Source organism: Cyprinodon tularosa, unplaced genomic scaffold (genome assembly GCF_016077235.1).
Source record: "Cyprinodon tularosa strain WSP-4 unplaced genomic scaffold, ASM1607723v1 ctg202, whole genome shotgun sequence".
Taxonomy (NCBI): Eukaryota; Metazoa; Chordata; class Actinopteri; order Cyprinodontiformes; family Cyprinodontidae; genus Cyprinodon; species Cyprinodon tularosa.
In genome coordinates, this window is record NW_024038744.1 from 35,688 (window position 1) to 52,865 (window position 17,178).

Genomic DNA, 17,178 nt, shown 5'->3' on the forward strand with positions numbered 1-17,178 from the left:
ATTATAAGGAAAGAAGATATCTTTCTTGTTAAACGCTATTCATAAACGGTCAAATTAAAGTCAAAAGCTTTGACTTATCTGACCAAAAAAATAAATATTTAGAGCCATTTTCTTATAAACAAAGTACAAAACCACCTTGGTGAGCCCATGGAGGTGATACAAACATCAATGGGATTTTTGTATCCCATTGGATTTATGAAAGTTTAAAATAAACCCAACTTTTTACTGCTGTATTAAGACAAAACTACTGCCTACTGATATGAGAGAAGTTTACTTGGATTTACCTGAGGTTTTGAGGAGCTTCCCCAAAGAGGCTACAGATTTCCCTGATTTGCTTCAAGGCAGGGATAACCCACTTATCATTGGTACGAAGCTCTTCTATGAAGCGATCAATCCACTGAATCTTTTGCGTGTCTCTGTCCTGTGGGGGAAAACATCCATGTTTAGCATATGTGTGGGCATTCATAAATCTTCACCAGGAAAAATTAACAAGTACCTGTGAGCAGCTGTAGTCCAGGATCTTGATGTGAGCGCTAAGAGCCTGATCCATGATGTCTACAGGGACATCATCACTGTGCGCCAGGTTCCAGAGCAGGTTGAGGACCTTATGGGCCATTACACCATCCTTATCATCCTCTGCCAAGCGCCGGATAAGCTCAAGCAGTTTTTCCCTCTGTTTCTTGCTAGCATTGGTCCAGCTTGCCTAAAAAAAATAAAAAAAATAAATAATAAAAAAAAAAAGAGGAGAAATAGAGCAGAACAGTGGTTAGGATTGATCAGATTGTTGAATGTAATGAAGCAAGGCCTTTAATTTCAACAAAGACAATGAAAACACTAGATTTTCTGTGAGCAATACCTTGAAGCAGTCAAAAAGATGATCCAGCTGCTCAGGTGAGAAGTCCCATGCCAGCTTGGCCAGGAGATCATGGACGTTCTTCACAATGGCCTCATGCTTACCAGCCTGCAAACGGACATTATAGAACATTTTGAAACATTATCCAAAAGGATTATAAATGGATGTTTTACATGATTTAATTTCTTAACTATTTACATTTTTGCTTCCAATTGCGAAGTAGGGAGTTGGGAAATAATCTGCTCCAAAACTGCCATTATTGCTAACATTAGCTCACACTTTAAAACAGTATTTGAGTAAATTTGACCTTCTACTCCAAAGGCAAACAATTGAAATGCTCAGATAGCCTTTTCTCACAATAACACAGGACTTAACGTGACTGAATGATTGATAGTGACAGTTTATTTAACAGCCAAATCATTGGAACATGTGCATTGCACGTGGAAAGAACAGCAAGGAGACTATGGCTATTAGTCACACTTATCATTGAAAAAGTGAGCTTGAATGCTTCAAGCTCACTGAAATGATATGGAAAAAATGAAATGGAAAAAGTGAGCTTGAATGCTTCAAGCTCACTTTTAGCAGGAAGGCTAGATATTTTAAAGTGTTTTCTGTATTTTCTTTTTTCTATAATTCAAGAGAAACATGAATTAACGTTATTAGATCAAAACATAACAAAAACAGGTCAGGAACCCAGTACAAAATTCAGACTGGCGGCTCTCTAAGCACAGCTTATTAAATTTGTATAAAAGTCAACTAAAACACAGTTGGTGACAGAGCAGCACCTGTGCAGCCCAGATGTTGTCCAAATCCTGCATGGTTAGAGCCTTTTCTTTTATAACGAAGCGAAGGATCTTCTCCAGCTTCTCAACGTACTGCGGCTGATGCAAACTGTCCCTAAGCACAATAGAAAGGATGTGGTTTTGCTGGATCCATTCCTGTTGCAAGAAGAGATCGACATGAGAAAAATCAGTTCACATAAAAAGTTTTAGGGAAAAAAACAGCCGCAGATGTAGGTCCGTAGAGCCTGTGCTCACCGCCATGCGCTCCGCCGTCAGCCATTCCTCCTCCTCTGGGTTATGCCGATGAGTGTAGTAGGAGACACTTGAGATCACCTTGTTAACTTCATTTAGTGCATTCATTTTGCCATTAAAAGAAGAAATTTGTAATAACCTATTGAAAACAAAAAAAAAAATGTAAATTCCCATTTCATTTTTAACAGATCAAATAAAGTTTCTAAAAACGACTAATTATTACTCACCTAAGAATCATTTTTAACCTAAAAATCTCTAAATTCTTCACAGTCTCCTCCTGCCCTGGTACACGGGAAGCCAGATTCTTCAGAGACTTGATTATCATTGACAGTGCGTCGTTTTTTGCTTCATTCTTGGCCTCTTTCTTCAGCTCTTCGTCCGTGAGATTCTCTAGAAACTGAGGAACCATCTCGATGACTGGAAGGAAGTACTTCTTCACTGTGTGCAATGTGAGGAACTCATAACACTGGCCAAAAGGCCTGCAACACAAAGGGAGATCAGGTCACACCGATTATACACAGAATTTTATTAAAATTGCATAATGGTTCTTTTGAAAAAAGGGGGAAAAAAATATATCAGACAGATGTGGAAATAATCTGGATTTCTTACTTGATAAGTGCAGCAATGATCTGGACGTTCAGTGCTTGGCCACTCATGAAGCGCTCGTGCAAAATTTGAAACCCGTTTAACGTGCCAAATTTGTTTATTAAATCAACCAGCCAGCCCTGGGAACAAAAGATGCACTGTTAACATTAAAGGTTAGTCTATTGATTGTCATCATTTTTTACTAACAAGCTTAATTTAACTTTAATCATGAAAGGCTTTCTATAATTTTTAAGCTTCAATGCAAAAAGCAAAAGAAGCATATAATGAAATATGCTGCAAGAAGAACAGAAGTCTTAATAGGGAAACAACTGTAAATAAACATTTTGGCAGTATTTCTTTTTAAATAACTGATGAAATATCAAATCTACACAGACTAGCAGAACCAGAGCAGAGGCAGAGCTCAGCATAGTGATGGGCTTTGTGCCAACAGAGCCAGACAGGCGAGCAGTGCTGCAGTACTGCTCACAATGACCCTGAGCCCACACTAGACTCAGTGCTCATTCACACAGTGCAATTTCAACTCCCTGATGGATCCAGATTCTTCCACTGTGTTACAAGAATTTCTCTAAGATGAGCTTTAATGTCAGGAGTGTTTTTGTTTACAAAGAAGTAAACTTTTTCCTTTTATGATGCTTTTAGTCGAGCCACTTAACCACCTTCATCACAGACAGGGAAGATGACCAATTAGCCAGAAGCTGAGCCAAACTACATTTCTTTGTTTGTTTTAGATCAGAAAAGTTTTTCTATAACACGGAAATAAAGTACAAACAAGACTAAAGCATTATTTGATTAAATAAGTCCGAGTTCCATTCACATCCATGGTATTTTACCTTGGGGGATCGAGGGTCAGGAGGACGGGCATAGAGCTCGTCATCAGCCAGCTGTGCTCCAGCTGGGACGGTCTCAGAGGGCCGTGTGCCATTGTAAATGTGGAACTTGCAGTGGGGGTTAAGGGCCATGGCCAACAGCTCCAGCAGTGGGAACCAGTCCTGAGAGAGCTTGGCCACACACAGCTCCACCAAACGGTGTGTGTTATTAATGATACACCTCTGTGAGACAGAAAGGAGGACATAAATAAAACACTCAGCGAAAACAATTGTCCAAAATTCCTTGAACAAAAATTTAGCTTGACTGATGAGAATCGCTTGTATTTGCCAAGTTTGTTTCTGTTTCACACGCTCAAACATCTGACTTTCAGCTGTCTGTCTTGGAAGCCTAAACGCATCCTCAAAAAAACACCTGCAGTTCATTTTCTCTAGTAATAACACAACAGGCTCTTCTACCTTTAATAATTTCAGTATTTATTTACCCCGAAAACAAATCCCTATACCCTTACTCATCTATATTTTAATATGACTGTTTAGCATGTTTAAAGAAACCAAACATGTGCTCTTAATATCACTTATTCATGACAACATCACAGGGAGGTTGTTGAAAACTTAAATCGATAAGCTAAGGCAGGACCCGGTGTCGGTCAATGATAAGTTAATATTAAGCTTCAATGCACTTTTAAATGAAAAAGTCAAGATTGTTTTAAGTGAAGCAAAAGACAAAAACAAAAACCACTTCCATCAAAGCCTCTGGGGTTCCAGAAATCAATCAAGCAAAGAGAAAAGCCAAACTCGCGTTTTTCTAACAATAGGATTATTGATCACTGCTCATTCTGCCGTCTCTCCACCGATCTTCCAAAACTTTACAGAAAACTGAATATTCAAGGATATAGTCTTCGAACATATAAGAGGTACTCCATTTTGAACATCAAAGATTTATAGATTTCTATAAAGATGGAGAAGCGATGAACACTCACATGTATCTCAAACTTCCAGCCGCTGACCGCCTCGTCCGTCAGGATTTTTGTGAAGGAAATGGTCAGACCATCCCTGAAAAACCTCTGGCATGCCTCACATTTCACATCCAGTCCTGTAAGATTGAAATAATAATAAAAAAATTATAATAAACCATATTTTTCAATGTAAACATTTAGCTCACTTTCTTAGACAGGCTTTGTGTCAACAAAAAAAAAAGAATAAATAATACTAATACAAATAGCGTTTAAGGAAATGGGGATGAACCAAATGCTTTGAATTCAGGTCCTCGTTATGTGCAGTTTTTTTCTAATCTTCCAGAGAAATGTTTTTGTTCAATAGATGGGGAAAAACTGAATTTTTTTTTTTTACATATGAAAGCCTTTCTATGTTCTGCAGAAACTAATTGGGTTTCAGCAGCATGAAGCAGCAGGTCAGGGCTGCAGCCACCGTTATTGTAAATCCCCTCTTTTTTTCTTCCAAGGACTTTGCTTTCCCAAATATTTCTTAGAAATATTTCTATTCAATTTCAAACCCGGACACAGAATATTTAGTAAGCAGAATTGACTTAAATTGATTTTACAACACAGTGGCTGAAAACTGTCTTCTTTCCAACTGCTTTAAGAGGAGATACCTGTTAGTTAATCAAGTGTTTTATACAAAAACTTCATTTTATATGTGGACCTACTTTTTAGGATTAAAAAAATATAATCTTTTTTTTTTCTCTTAAACTGTTTAAATTTTAAAACCTAAACCTTTAAAGCCTATAATAAAGATCAATGCCATTCTTAAAATGATGATTTTCTGTCTTCCTGTCCGTGTCTCCATTACACCAGTAAGACGGTGTAATGTGCTGCCAAATGAAAACAAAGAGCAGTGACTTTGGTTTGGAATGAGAGCAGGGATGTAGGGGATGTCTACTCAGTTCACCGTCAGGCACAGGACTTGATTCCCAAAATAAGATTTTGTAGTTTCCTTTCCAAAAGGAATTGGTTGCTTTTAGGTTGATATTAAATGCCTGTGTGCATTAGCATTGTATCGACAGGAGAGTTTATAGTAAAAGAAGAACATTAAGTAGCAAACCTTGCCAGCACTTATACTTAAAAATACGCATTAACTACTTCAAGACTCTACCCAGAATCTTACTCAAGTAGCTGCTATGTTTGTACATCTCCCTCACCCAATTATCTATCAAGGTTAAGAAAAAAAACAACAAAAAAACAATTTTAATATGGAAAGCTTGAAGCCTGATGATATTTGTGTTCTCCTGTTCAGAGCAACATTTGTCTATGCACAATACTTTTAAAACAAACAATAGTTCCTATACGTTCTTTTTTTCATCAACTACTAAAAGTCATCAGAAAGATAGCAAAATATCTTTAAAGCAAAGTCACTGCCTTTTATTTCAAATTCCCAATTTAATCTCTCAAAACGATTATTTTGAAGCATTTAAAATAATAACTCTCGCTCGTAGGCAGCTGGAGATAGGCACCAGCACCCTCTTGCGGCCCCGCTTGGGATTAAGCGTGCCAGAAAATGGATGGATTAATAACTCAGAATGCATGAAAATGACGCTGTCAAATGTTTACGAATATAGCCATTAGACATTGTTGGAAAGCTTAGATTCTCCACAGTTCAACCACATAGTTCATTTTATGGACATAGCGAGCACCAAACCACATTTATAGCAGCATGTTGAAATGTAGCATGACAAAGCAGCCACAACAAGCAAGCATGTCTTTATTATTGCTGACAAAAAAAATAACTATTCATTTTAAGAATAAAAAGAAACAACTTTGAGTCTTGTTTGAACTGATGCAGCTTGGGTGTTTTACTCATCCTAATTTTCATGTACATATTCAGAAACTAGAAGGTGTTAGCTTTCAAATAACGTATCACCCGTGTAATTTGGGCTTACAATTCCTTAGTTATTTGCTTTACCATTTGGGTAGGCAAAATTGGCGAGAATTCCCCAAAATGAGGTGTATATTTACATAATGATTTGTACCCCGACATTATTAAAAATTAAGTTACTGCTAAAGAGAATGGAAGTAGAAGCCACAAAAAACGTGAAGAGAAATTAACATTTTGCCAATTCCTACCTTTTTTACTGAGGTCTATAGCAGCTTCCAAGAGGACTTCTAACTCTCCTTTTGGCAAAACTGGAACCACCCATCGAGGCCTTTGAAAGGAAAAGATGAATCAGCATTAATAAATACAGAATGGATGATATAAAACCATTTAGGTTCAATAAAAATTGTTCAGCTGCATCCAAATCCCTTTCATTCTGATAAGGGCGCTTATCGTTATAAGTGCGCACAGGTTAAAATATATTAATATGTTCCTTTAAAATAGAATTTAAACTAGGATTTATTTACATAAATATCTATAAGTCTGTTCAGGAAAAGGTTTTGAGTTAAATAAAAATGTTAACAAGCTCAGTTTGAAATAACATGGAATAACCGGATGGAGATTTGAAAACTGCAGCAAAACATTTTTAATGTTGAACGATTGCTTTTATGCAGAGGTGGAGTTGGGTGTATGACTGAAGATTGAAAAATCCGATCATGCATATGACTAAATACCTGTTAATCATGTCATCAAGCTTTGCCAAGTCAGTGTGAGGAAAGGCAGGCTCTTCTTCTTCCAGCTGGGGGGGTCCCCCGCCCTGGCCCTGCTCTTCTGGTGGGCTAACAGGTGAGTTCTCATTAGATGAATTAGGGGATGAAGTCTGGGGGGAAAAGAAGATAATTAAATGTAAGCCATTTTCACAAATGGTAAAATACATCCTTCATGTAGCAAATATGACAACCAGAGCATCATGGGTGGATCCTTTTAACCTAAATATTAGAGGAAAAAGCTGGTGGTTTGTTAATCTTTACCTCTAAATTCTGATACACCAATATACCCAACAAAAATCAGCTCAAACCTTTAAAGACATTTTTTTTTCTAATCTTTTGTCATTAGAACCCAAAGGCAGGAATAAAATAAAGTCAAAAATCCTACAACAGGAAACACAAATCATGGAAAAACTGAAAAGGCCATGATCTGATTCAAACGCACCATATCAGAAAATATCTTCCAACCAAGATACACAACATTCCCAAAGATTTTTGACGTCTTTTAAATGTAGAAGACCTTTGATAAGAACACATTCAAATCTATAAGGTTTATATTGTTGATGGACATTCTGTTCCAATAGACAGTAACTAAAAGTATCATGTAAACATCTTCCTAAAGGTTTGGAGGGTTGGTTCATAGCTGATGAAACCAGAATGACAGCATCCGCTCTAATTCAACCCAAACATGTTCTTTATGACAGGACAAAGGCTCTGTGCAGCTTAGTCACATTTACCCAAAATAATCTTCATACCACAGATTATGTGCAAAACTTATATCACAATAAAAGCTCCTAGTTTTAGTCATTGCAGTCTAATACACATAAAAAAAGTCTCAGACAGACTGTAAAGATTACTCACAGCAGAATCATGCATAAAACTCAATTATAGCCTTTTAGAAATATCTACAAAAAAAAAAAAACTACATAAAACCCAGAATGTCAGCTAAAAATAAGTGATTTTTTTTTTTATGAATTAACCTTTTACAACTTTTAAATAGCTTAACCAAACTGAAGCTCTCAGAGTTAGGATAGTATCTAAGCACTAGCATACTGAAAGTGTGGGAAAACCCACCATACATACAGCGGTTTAGGTAAAGAAAAAAACATCAAGACCTGCCTCCTAAAGAATCTGGAGGTTACCTGCATAATAAAGGTTACATAAAAATTTAAAAGTACCAAACCTTTAAGTGGGACTTTAACAGAACCTAAAGATCTCTGGATCTTTCCACATGATCAGACTAAGGTAGCTCTGTTTTAGTTAAACTGCTAAAACGACATACAACTTTACAACAGACCGAGTAACACCTCCTTTCTAATGACACAATGCAGGGTTATTTACATTTCTTAAAAAAACTGCTATAAGATTTGATTTTTAGCCTAAAACAGCAAAAAAAAAAAAAAGTGAAAAAAAGGATCATATGGAGGCCAGTGAAAAGACTGGCTTTGTGGTAGGGTTTCTATTGTCCTGCTGAGTAGCTGAACAAACATACAGCTACAAAGACACAGGTGACTTTCCTAAAAAGCCTTTATAACAATACCTGCCAATTCTTCCAACCTATAGCGTTTGCAAAACAGATCAATGCTCATGTAACCCTGCTGACCCTCAGAAAATAGAGCATAGAATAACATGTTAAGAGTAGAAATCTACTAGTGTGGGAGTATTTCATCTTATAAAGAGATGAGGGCAGAATGAATTTCCCTCTGTTTCTTATTGCTAACAACAGTAATGAGAATGAAATGTGTAACATAAAGGAAAAGAAGGATAGATGTTGAGAGGAATCCATATCTGAGAAATATAAAATGTGGGGGAGTATGGTTAAGGCTTCTTCTACTTGGCTGACCTACATAGGCAGCTTGCCTCTCGCATCTCAACACAGCTCATCTCTAACCATCACAGGCCTGCATGTGTACACGCAAAAAGACACACACACACACCCTGTAATTATCACTCTGGAGTCTATTCATTCACTGCCTCCTTGCTCTCTCTTTTCCGTTCCCTTTTTCCACCCTTTCGCTCCCCACTGATATCTCAGTGTTGCTGTGATAAAAGCAAAACAGATTTAAAAAGAAAAAAAAATACTTTACTGGCTAACAATAAGACAAAACGAACATTGTGTAGCCATTTACATAAGTGTGATACAGTGTAGAGGGAAAAAAAAAAAGGTTACCAACCTGGTTCTGTGGCAGTGGGGGTTGGCTCTGAGCATCAGGTGCCTGGCCCTGGCCCTGACTGTCATTGCCCCCCACCGGAGAGCCACGCGTGGTGGCCGTCATGCTCGCCACAGGGCAGATCTTGGCAATCTTGGCCTCTTAGGGAGTGCTGGCCAGTAGGGAAATTACAGCCACCTCAGCTGTATGGCAGAGGGAAGAGAGCCCGAACACACGAGAGAGGGTCGCAAGCACCTGGAGATCTGGGCGTACCGCTGAGACCATTGCATAACCTGGTGAATAGAAGAGGACCAAAGGTCAGAGTTGTGGCTGCTCAACTTTGTCTTTATTCTTTCAAAGAATAAAAATAAATCTAGACTACTATGTAAAAAAACAAAAAAACAAAAAACAACTGTCGTGGGGTGTAACTTCCATCACCTAAGGGTGAAGATCAAACAACCGCAGCATAATTTTATTTAAAGGAAACTACAGTTTCTTATGTAAAATAAAACCATACATTTTAAAAATAAGAGCATTTTGAATTCTTATTTATTAATGATGTTTTGCAAACTTGTGACAAGTATAATTAAAACACGATTATAAAAAAAAAATGTAAATATTAACTGTGAATTTAGAAAAAAAAAAAACCTGTTTATTCAATAAAGGAAACACCACTTTTGTAAAAAGAGCTTTCTTCATAAAACCTATGTGACAAAAGATAGAGTGAGTGACAGGAACATAAAAACAAAGAGATCCAGAGCTCTTTTTAGGCAGATTGTTTGTATAATTTAATTCTTCACAATCCAATATTACTGTATCAACAACGTCTAGTAGCCAAAGCTAAGTGACAATCTAGCAGGACTAAGTTACAGCAGACATCTAACATGCGCGTGAACTTTCCATCACAACAATAACTAAATGTAGCTTCCCATCCTAAGATGCCTTTACTCCCGCTCAGAGATGTTCTAAATGTATTCCCCACATTTGGTGTTAATGTTTTAGAGAACAACCCCAAAGTACTGCCATAGACCCTTAAGATTAAAGCGATATCTTTTGGATGAAACAGCAACATTTATATTTTTCATATTTGTAGATGTTTTCTTTTATTGGTGATTGAAAAGAAGGTGACAGCAGCTTTTTTTACACAATGAAAATCATAAATCATATTCGTTAAAATTATAGGGCTAATACATTTCTTGCAGATAAAGTGTTTCAGGCACATTGTTATCAAGTTTTCTTGTACTTTAGCTTCCAAGTATTATCTAAAAACATACATGCTAGGCTAATCATCTATCCTATACTTTGCTAAGGATCAATTCATGAAAATATATCATGAAACACTCTCTAAACTATATAATGGGATATAGCAAAATATCTCTGATTATAGCAGAGAAGAATCTTCATCAAATATTCCCTTTAAACTGTAAAAACAAATGGTATATTAAAAATCACCTCATTTTATGTAATGGAATATCAGGATACTTAAAATGATTAAACCCAATTTAATCTTAATGAGAAAATTTCTGTAATACTGACATGTTACAATCACAGGATAGGAACATATTCTGAGAAAAAAAAGTTAATTTACCCTTTGTAGCCGTTTAGGAGGTTTATATTGGGATCTGTAAACCCCACAATGTAATCTGGGTTAAACATTGCTAATGCTCAAGGTTTTAAAACAGGATTTTTTTTTGCTGTTGTGTAAAAGGACAGAGTTGGAGATAATCTGTGAAAAAAAAGTGCAATGGCCTGAAAGGGTTATAGCACAGTATAAACGAAACCATGTGAAAATATAAATCATTTGCCTTTCATGCTTGACCAGGTAGCCCTCAAATTCTACCAAAAGCTTCTTATTTTTCTAACTGCCTTTGGATTTAATCACTTATACCTACCACAATTAAGTCTTAGTAGATGGGCCAATATCAAACAGCTGGAATTATCAGTTAATACGTTTAATTTCAACCAAACTCCACATAAAAGGATACGACCGTTTCAATTTCTCATACAGTCCCTTCTCTGCTGCAGGTTCTGCTCTGAGTACCAAGAGTTTACCAGATTATCAGGCAAACATAAAAATAGAAAACATGTATAAAATGATCAACGTTGACACAAAATAAAATAAATGAAAAACAAAACTACAAAAAGTACTATGAAATAAATGATAATATCTCTCTATGAGCTGAGGTACATTGTGCCTTCAGTATGTACTTATGTAAATACTATGTTCGAGTACTTAGATGTAAAATCGAATTTATTTCAGCACATTCAATGCTAGTCGTGTGCTCTGCAAAGAGAGAGAGAGTACCTGCCCACAACGGGGATCCTGCAGGCAAAAGCTGGGCTATTAACCGTTTCAAAAGGTGGTTTTCAGAGAAAGTATTTAACTGCTATCCAACTGCTTAAATGAGCAGGGTTTATTTTGTGACACACAAAGAAATGACATGTTATGCTTCCACAGTCATAACAATCAAGAGTCTATGAGAGAAAAACAGGAAAAACACTTGCTAGGTATTTCATATTTCATAAAAAGTATACCAGTCTATAAAGGATTGGACCTATAAAATAGAATGTGATGGAAAGCATTTAGAAAATAAAACAAAGTTTAACTACAAGCAAGGTATTTATACGTCTATAAGTATTCATTAAAACACTTTTGCACAAAGATAATGGGCTGAATCCCATATGTGTGTGTGTGTATATATATATATATATATATATATATATATAAGGGAAATTCTGTATTCAAACATGAAATGGAGGCAGATAAAGATGACATGGCAGAAGATGGAAGGAAATTGGGATAAGGACTGTTGTGATTGTTAAGGTGCTAAAAAAATATGTCCAAAACAAAGTCATGATTACTTCCTGATAAACACACACAGAATTTACATCTTTAGTTGAATCGACAAATACTTTTATGCATTTGAAAAAGCAATCAGATTAATTATATGAAAGCAAAGATTTATAGGAACATGTTTTCCTATTGAACTGTGTGAACATTAAAATGATCAAGACCAGCTGCGACTTTTAAAAAGTAGTTGTGTTGTCCAATTTTACTAGACTTCATTATTATATAACGAAGCATTGTTTGTTACATTTTTATACACCCTTTTTTTAATCTGTTGGGTATAAAGTTAACATTACAAGTTAAGAAATGACGTGTCACAATTACAGAGAATTTAGGTCAAATAAGGTGCAACGCCAGCGTTTAAATGTTAGCACTGGAGTTACTTACAGGCATCTTGTTGATGGGTAAATAGGTCGGTTAAAATTGGCATGTTCATGGTTGAGTTTCTTTTAAAACGCAACGATCGGAAAGTTTCAGAGAAATGCAACAATATTACGTAATTAGTTCACCAAGAGTGCATTTATTATCGGTAGATTTGGTAGTTAATGCCGGCTTCTGTGGTTCGGTATGGTTGGAAGACGATCCGCCCAGACAGCATAGCAATGAGGCAGTGAAGGCCTTACCGTCCAAAGCCCACTGCGCTGTCACATATTCGGGCCTTGGCGTCCGTTTGGGCCTTGACGAAACATTTCCTCTAAAAAAATATGAGCTCCGTTGATTGACGATCTTAAATACACACAAAAGCTGCCTAGAAAATAAAATCCCTCCTTACCAAAAATCACTTGATAAACCGCTGTTGCTGACTAACTATGTAAGAAGATCGCCATTTGCAACGAGCGGCTGTCGTGCTAACAAGAGACTGTTAATGTTAGCCAATCCTCGCTAGCTAGTTTAAAATCACATAAAAACATTGGCATATTAAAGGGCACGACTATAAAGGGTGGCATCTAAGCAATAATAATGCTATCCCCTGTTGACTTAACTTCAGCCTGCAAACATTTCAACATAACGAATAAGTTAGCTAGCTATCCTTGCAAAGGATAGTGACAGGGGAGGCGTCTATTTCCTGAAACCCAACAGGGTGTTCTGATACGTACTCCTAAAGTTAGAACAAGGGTAAAACATTCAAAAAAGACAACATAATGACTGTTTAAGAGTGTATTCAATATCGATAGAAGTATTACCCTTGGAGAGCAAACTCGAGCAACTATAAATAAACGAAAATTTAGAGTATATTTGTGCCACCAACTTGTAAACACGGGACGTTTAAAGGAAATGTGTTCTCAGAATGTAGACAGTGTCGAGGTCCTTTTACGGATAGCTAACGTTAGCTTTGGGTCGGTGAATCTGGAAGGATATTATTAGGGCCGTAAATTAGATTGCACTCGTGTTGATATGTTCTGAGTTTTCCTAGCTAGCAGGGGAAAGCAATGCTGGCAAATGAGAAATAGAAGTATCACCAAAATGCAGGAACGTTACCTTGCACACAGCACCAGCTGACGCTAACATTAGCTGGCTAACAATCAGCAGTTAACATACTGTGCAAAGCAGCTAACAACTCACCAGGAATTTGATATGACTTCCCCACTATTCACGGGATACGTCCAGTCTCCAGCGATTGTGTCGTCGTATATTACATAAACGCGGCCTATATTAGTGGTAGTTTCGCAGGGCACCAAGCCTGTTACTAGAAAAAATCTAATTCCACCGTTTTTTTCCTCCGCTTCTGGGTGTTTTTCCTGCGTCACCGGCGCGGTAACAGCCCCCTATCTCTATCTAGTCCGGTTTCTGGGGCTTGTCACCTCGGTCCCAGCAGTCACACACAACTTGAATCAGCTCAACATGGCGGAAGCGCAGTCCGACACAAACGCTTCTTGGTAAAACAGGCCAGACTGCTGTGAGAACTCCGACACTCCAGTTATGTCTGTGAGCTGGTTTGCATCACAAGCCCGACTAGCTCTGCTTAACACAACACCCGTTGAATGGAAGGGCACAAAACCCCTCTTCCGATAAGTGACTCCAGCTCCAGTTATTAGATCCAGTCCTTGTTTTGACTGGAAACGGACAGAAACAGATGATCAGCTGCTCAAAAGAGCGCCCCCTATCGAATGGAGTTGCCTTATATAAATAACGTAGTTTTTTGGGAAATTCTCGCCTATTTTGCATACCCAAATGGAAAAGCAAATAACTTAGGAACTGTAAGCCCAAAATTACATGTGCAATACATTATTACAAAGCTAACACCATCTAGTTTATGAAATACATAAATTAAAATTGGGTGAGTAGAACACAGAACAAGCTGCATCAGTTCAAACACGACTCAAAGTTGCTTTTTTTATTCTCGGAAATGATAGGTCTTTTTTTGAACAGCAATAATAAAGCCATGCTTGAGAAAAGGCAGGTCTCATTATCTTACATCTGTTCTACATCATCTATGTATCTATTTACATCCAGTTATTTACAGTAACTAGATATTTTTAATACTTGCAGAGTGAGTAGGTATATTCAATGTTTGCAGACGTGTCAAAAATAAAGACAGTTTAAAAACACTTTTATAGTAGCTATAGCATCAACTTAAACCTTTTTACTTAAGTAAAAGTATAAAAGCATAATTTTAAAACTACTTAAAGTATAAAAGTAAAGAAACGCAGGAAAACATTTTAAGGACAGACACTTTAAACATCATGCTGGTTATTGCACTACCATACTGAAGGAACATTTTTCTACAATTCTGGATGAAAACTTCCTTAAGCTTAATTTTGGTGTTATAAATAATTGTAACAGTGTCAAAGGTAACTTTGCATCATCTTGAATAACTATTTTGGTAATTGAGTAACAACAAGTTGGTGCAGTCCAACCACAAAGAAATTAATTGTATGGATGAAACGAATAATTTTCATTGTTTTTATCTTTTTTTTAAATATCAACAGGTTATAATGAAAACTGGCTTAAATTAAACAAAACTTATGAATGTATTTTTAAAAGGAGTAGAAGTAAAAGTTGTCAAAAAATAATTACTCAAGTTCAGTATAAATAGTCAAAATTTTTTACCTAAGTAAGATAACAAAGTATTTGTACTTTGTTAATTGACCACCATTTGTATAAACATTTGTATAAAGGAACCTAAACCATCTGATTAGTTATCCACCTGCAACATTGTTAGCTCAATTTAGTAATTTTGAGGGGCAGGGCTGACAAAAAAAAAATTAAAATAAATTAATTAATTAATCAAATAGTGAGTGTCTTTTTAATCAATCAGATGTTATCAATTACATTTAAAACTGTTCTATTTGATCACTCTTTAGTACATTTGTTGTTAATTTAAAGTAAACATTTAATGAAGCTCTTTTATCCTAACAGGACCTATATAATAGCTTGAGTATTTTAGGAAAAATGTGTTTTCAGTGGCTTTTTTAACTTTATGTGTTTTTGAGCCCCTTGATTGCCATGGAATCTGTCAAGGGTGTACCACAATCTTTGCCCCAATAGCCACTGGAAATACGCATCAACCCCTGACAAGGAGTGAGTAAAACATATGGAAGGATTAATTCTTCTTTTGGGATAATAACTGGAAGCAAAATGAGGTCAAACTTTTACTAAACAAAGTTATAAAGTTGACCATTATGTAAATAGTTTTAAGTAAGGACTTTGTTTGAAACAGAAGCTCTGTCTTCACCACAACAAACCGGTACAGCACACGCTTCACAGCAGACGCCGCACAAATCCACCTATCGATCTCCTGCTCAATCTTCCCCTCATTCGTGAACAAGACCCCAAGATACTTAAACTCCTCCACTAGGGGCAGTACATCGTCCCCAATCGGAGAAGGCACTCTACCCTTTACGGCTCAAGACATTGGTCTCGGGTTTGGAGGCACTAATCCTCATCCCGGCCGCTTCACACTCGGCTGCGAGCTGCTCCAGTGAGAGCTGTAGATCACGCCCTGATGAAGCCAATAGAACCACATAATCTGTGAATAACAGAGACTCGATCCTATGGCCACCTAAAAAACAGAGTCCTTCAACACCTTGGTTGAGACTAGAAATTCTGTCCATAAAAGTTATGAACCGAATCGGTGACAAAGGGCAACCTTGGCGGAGTCCAACCCTCATTAGAAATGAGTCAGACTGCCGGTAATGCGGACCAGGCTCTGACACCGGTCATACAGAGACCTAACAGCCATTATTAAAGGGCCCGATACGCAATACTCCCGGAGTACAGAACCCCAGTGGGACACGCCCCAATGCCTTTCTTAGATCCATAAAACACGTTGGCTCTGTTCGAAAACCTAGGACGCATCCTCCAAGGACGCGGTCTACCTAGACTGGATCCTTCGAAGTCCTTGAAAATAAGGAGACCGGAAGAGTTTAGGCTGTGAATTCGACCAGGTCTACCCTTCGGCGGGTTTTACCGCCGTATGCTCTGTTGCTTAGCAACCGTGAAAGTTGACACACAAAGCAGGAAAAGAATGAATACAGAAGTTTTCAAAACTGTTTATTTATTTCTTTTTTATTGTGAAGTGAACAAAGACTACACTCACAAGAATCCAGAATGGAATAAATGTTCCAACAGCCGGGAGCAGGAACAAATCAAATCAAATGTAATGATATAAACCTTAGTCAGTTAAATAACCTGCTGCTGTCATTCTGCACATCTCTGATGTTGCTGCTGTTTTCAAATATCCATTACTGTAAAAATGTCCATAGCTGCATATTGGTTATTTATTCTCCAGTTTTATATTGTTAAAACACTTTACAGTATTGTATTGTTTATATTTTAACTCTTTCTTATTATGTTATTCTTATACATTTTTCTAAGGTCCTCATTTGTGTGACCATTTTCAATAATCTTTCTGCTGCTGTAAATTTGCCCATTGTGGGACAATAAAGGGATTTTCTATTCTATTCTATAAAAGGGGTAGAAAGATATAAGTAAATCTAAACAATGTATTTATAAAAATATATCTGCAAAATCTCTAATATTCAACAACAAAAAATACGTAGTTAAGCATATTGTGCAAAACAGCAATAAAAAGATAAAAATCCTACCAGATTTATAGTCCCCTCTCTGCAGATATATTAGAATCTGTCCTTAAATTCCAGCCAAACCCATTTACACAGTAACAGATAAAAACCTTTAGATAAACCAAACACTACCGCCACATATCTGACTCAATAACCATTAAAACAACTATTTTCATTAATCTCAGACGGAACTATTAAATGACTTGTATTATATTAAACTGAACTTCCAATTTTCACCAC

General features: G+C 36.8%; 1 protein-coding gene across 7 annotated transcripts in view; it reads right to left on the bottom strand.

Moving 5' to 3' along the window:
- usp9 (ubiquitin specific peptidase 9) overlaps window positions 1-13,923 on the bottom strand; it is a 42,695-nt gene extending 28,772 nt beyond the window's left edge. For 4 of the 7 annotated variants that reach the window (XM_038284800.1, XM_038284798.1, XM_038284796.1 and 1 more), the window contains exons 1-13: window positions 13,478-13,922; window positions 9,091-9,359; window positions 6,884-7,029; window positions 6,401-6,480; window positions 4,301-4,413; window positions 3,324-3,542; window positions 2,497-2,612; window positions 2,115-2,366; window positions 1,891-2,026; window positions 1,639-1,791; window positions 857-961; window positions 497-703; window positions 285-421 (exon numbers count right to left, since the gene is read on the bottom strand). In XM_038284800.1, coding sequence (XP_038140728.1) covers window positions 285-421; window positions 497-703; window positions 857-961; window positions 1,639-1,791; window positions 1,891-2,026; window positions 2,115-2,366; window positions 2,497-2,612; window positions 3,324-3,542; window positions 4,301-4,413; window positions 6,401-6,480; window positions 6,884-7,029; window positions 9,091-9,192 — 1,766 coding nt within the window. In that variant the 5' untranslated portion in view covers window positions 9,193-9,359; window positions 13,478-13,922. Of the gene's footprint in view, window positions 1-284; window positions 422-496; window positions 704-856; window positions 962-1,638; window positions 1,792-1,890; window positions 2,027-2,114; window positions 2,367-2,496; window positions 2,613-3,323; window positions 3,543-4,300; window positions 4,414-6,400; window positions 6,481-6,883; window positions 7,030-9,090; window positions 9,360-13,477 lie in introns of all 7 variants that reach the window. The other 3 variants (XM_038284797.1, XM_038284794.1, XM_038284793.1) reach the window with 1 other exon arrangement.
- Window positions 13,924-17,178: the final 3,255 nt, after the last annotated feature.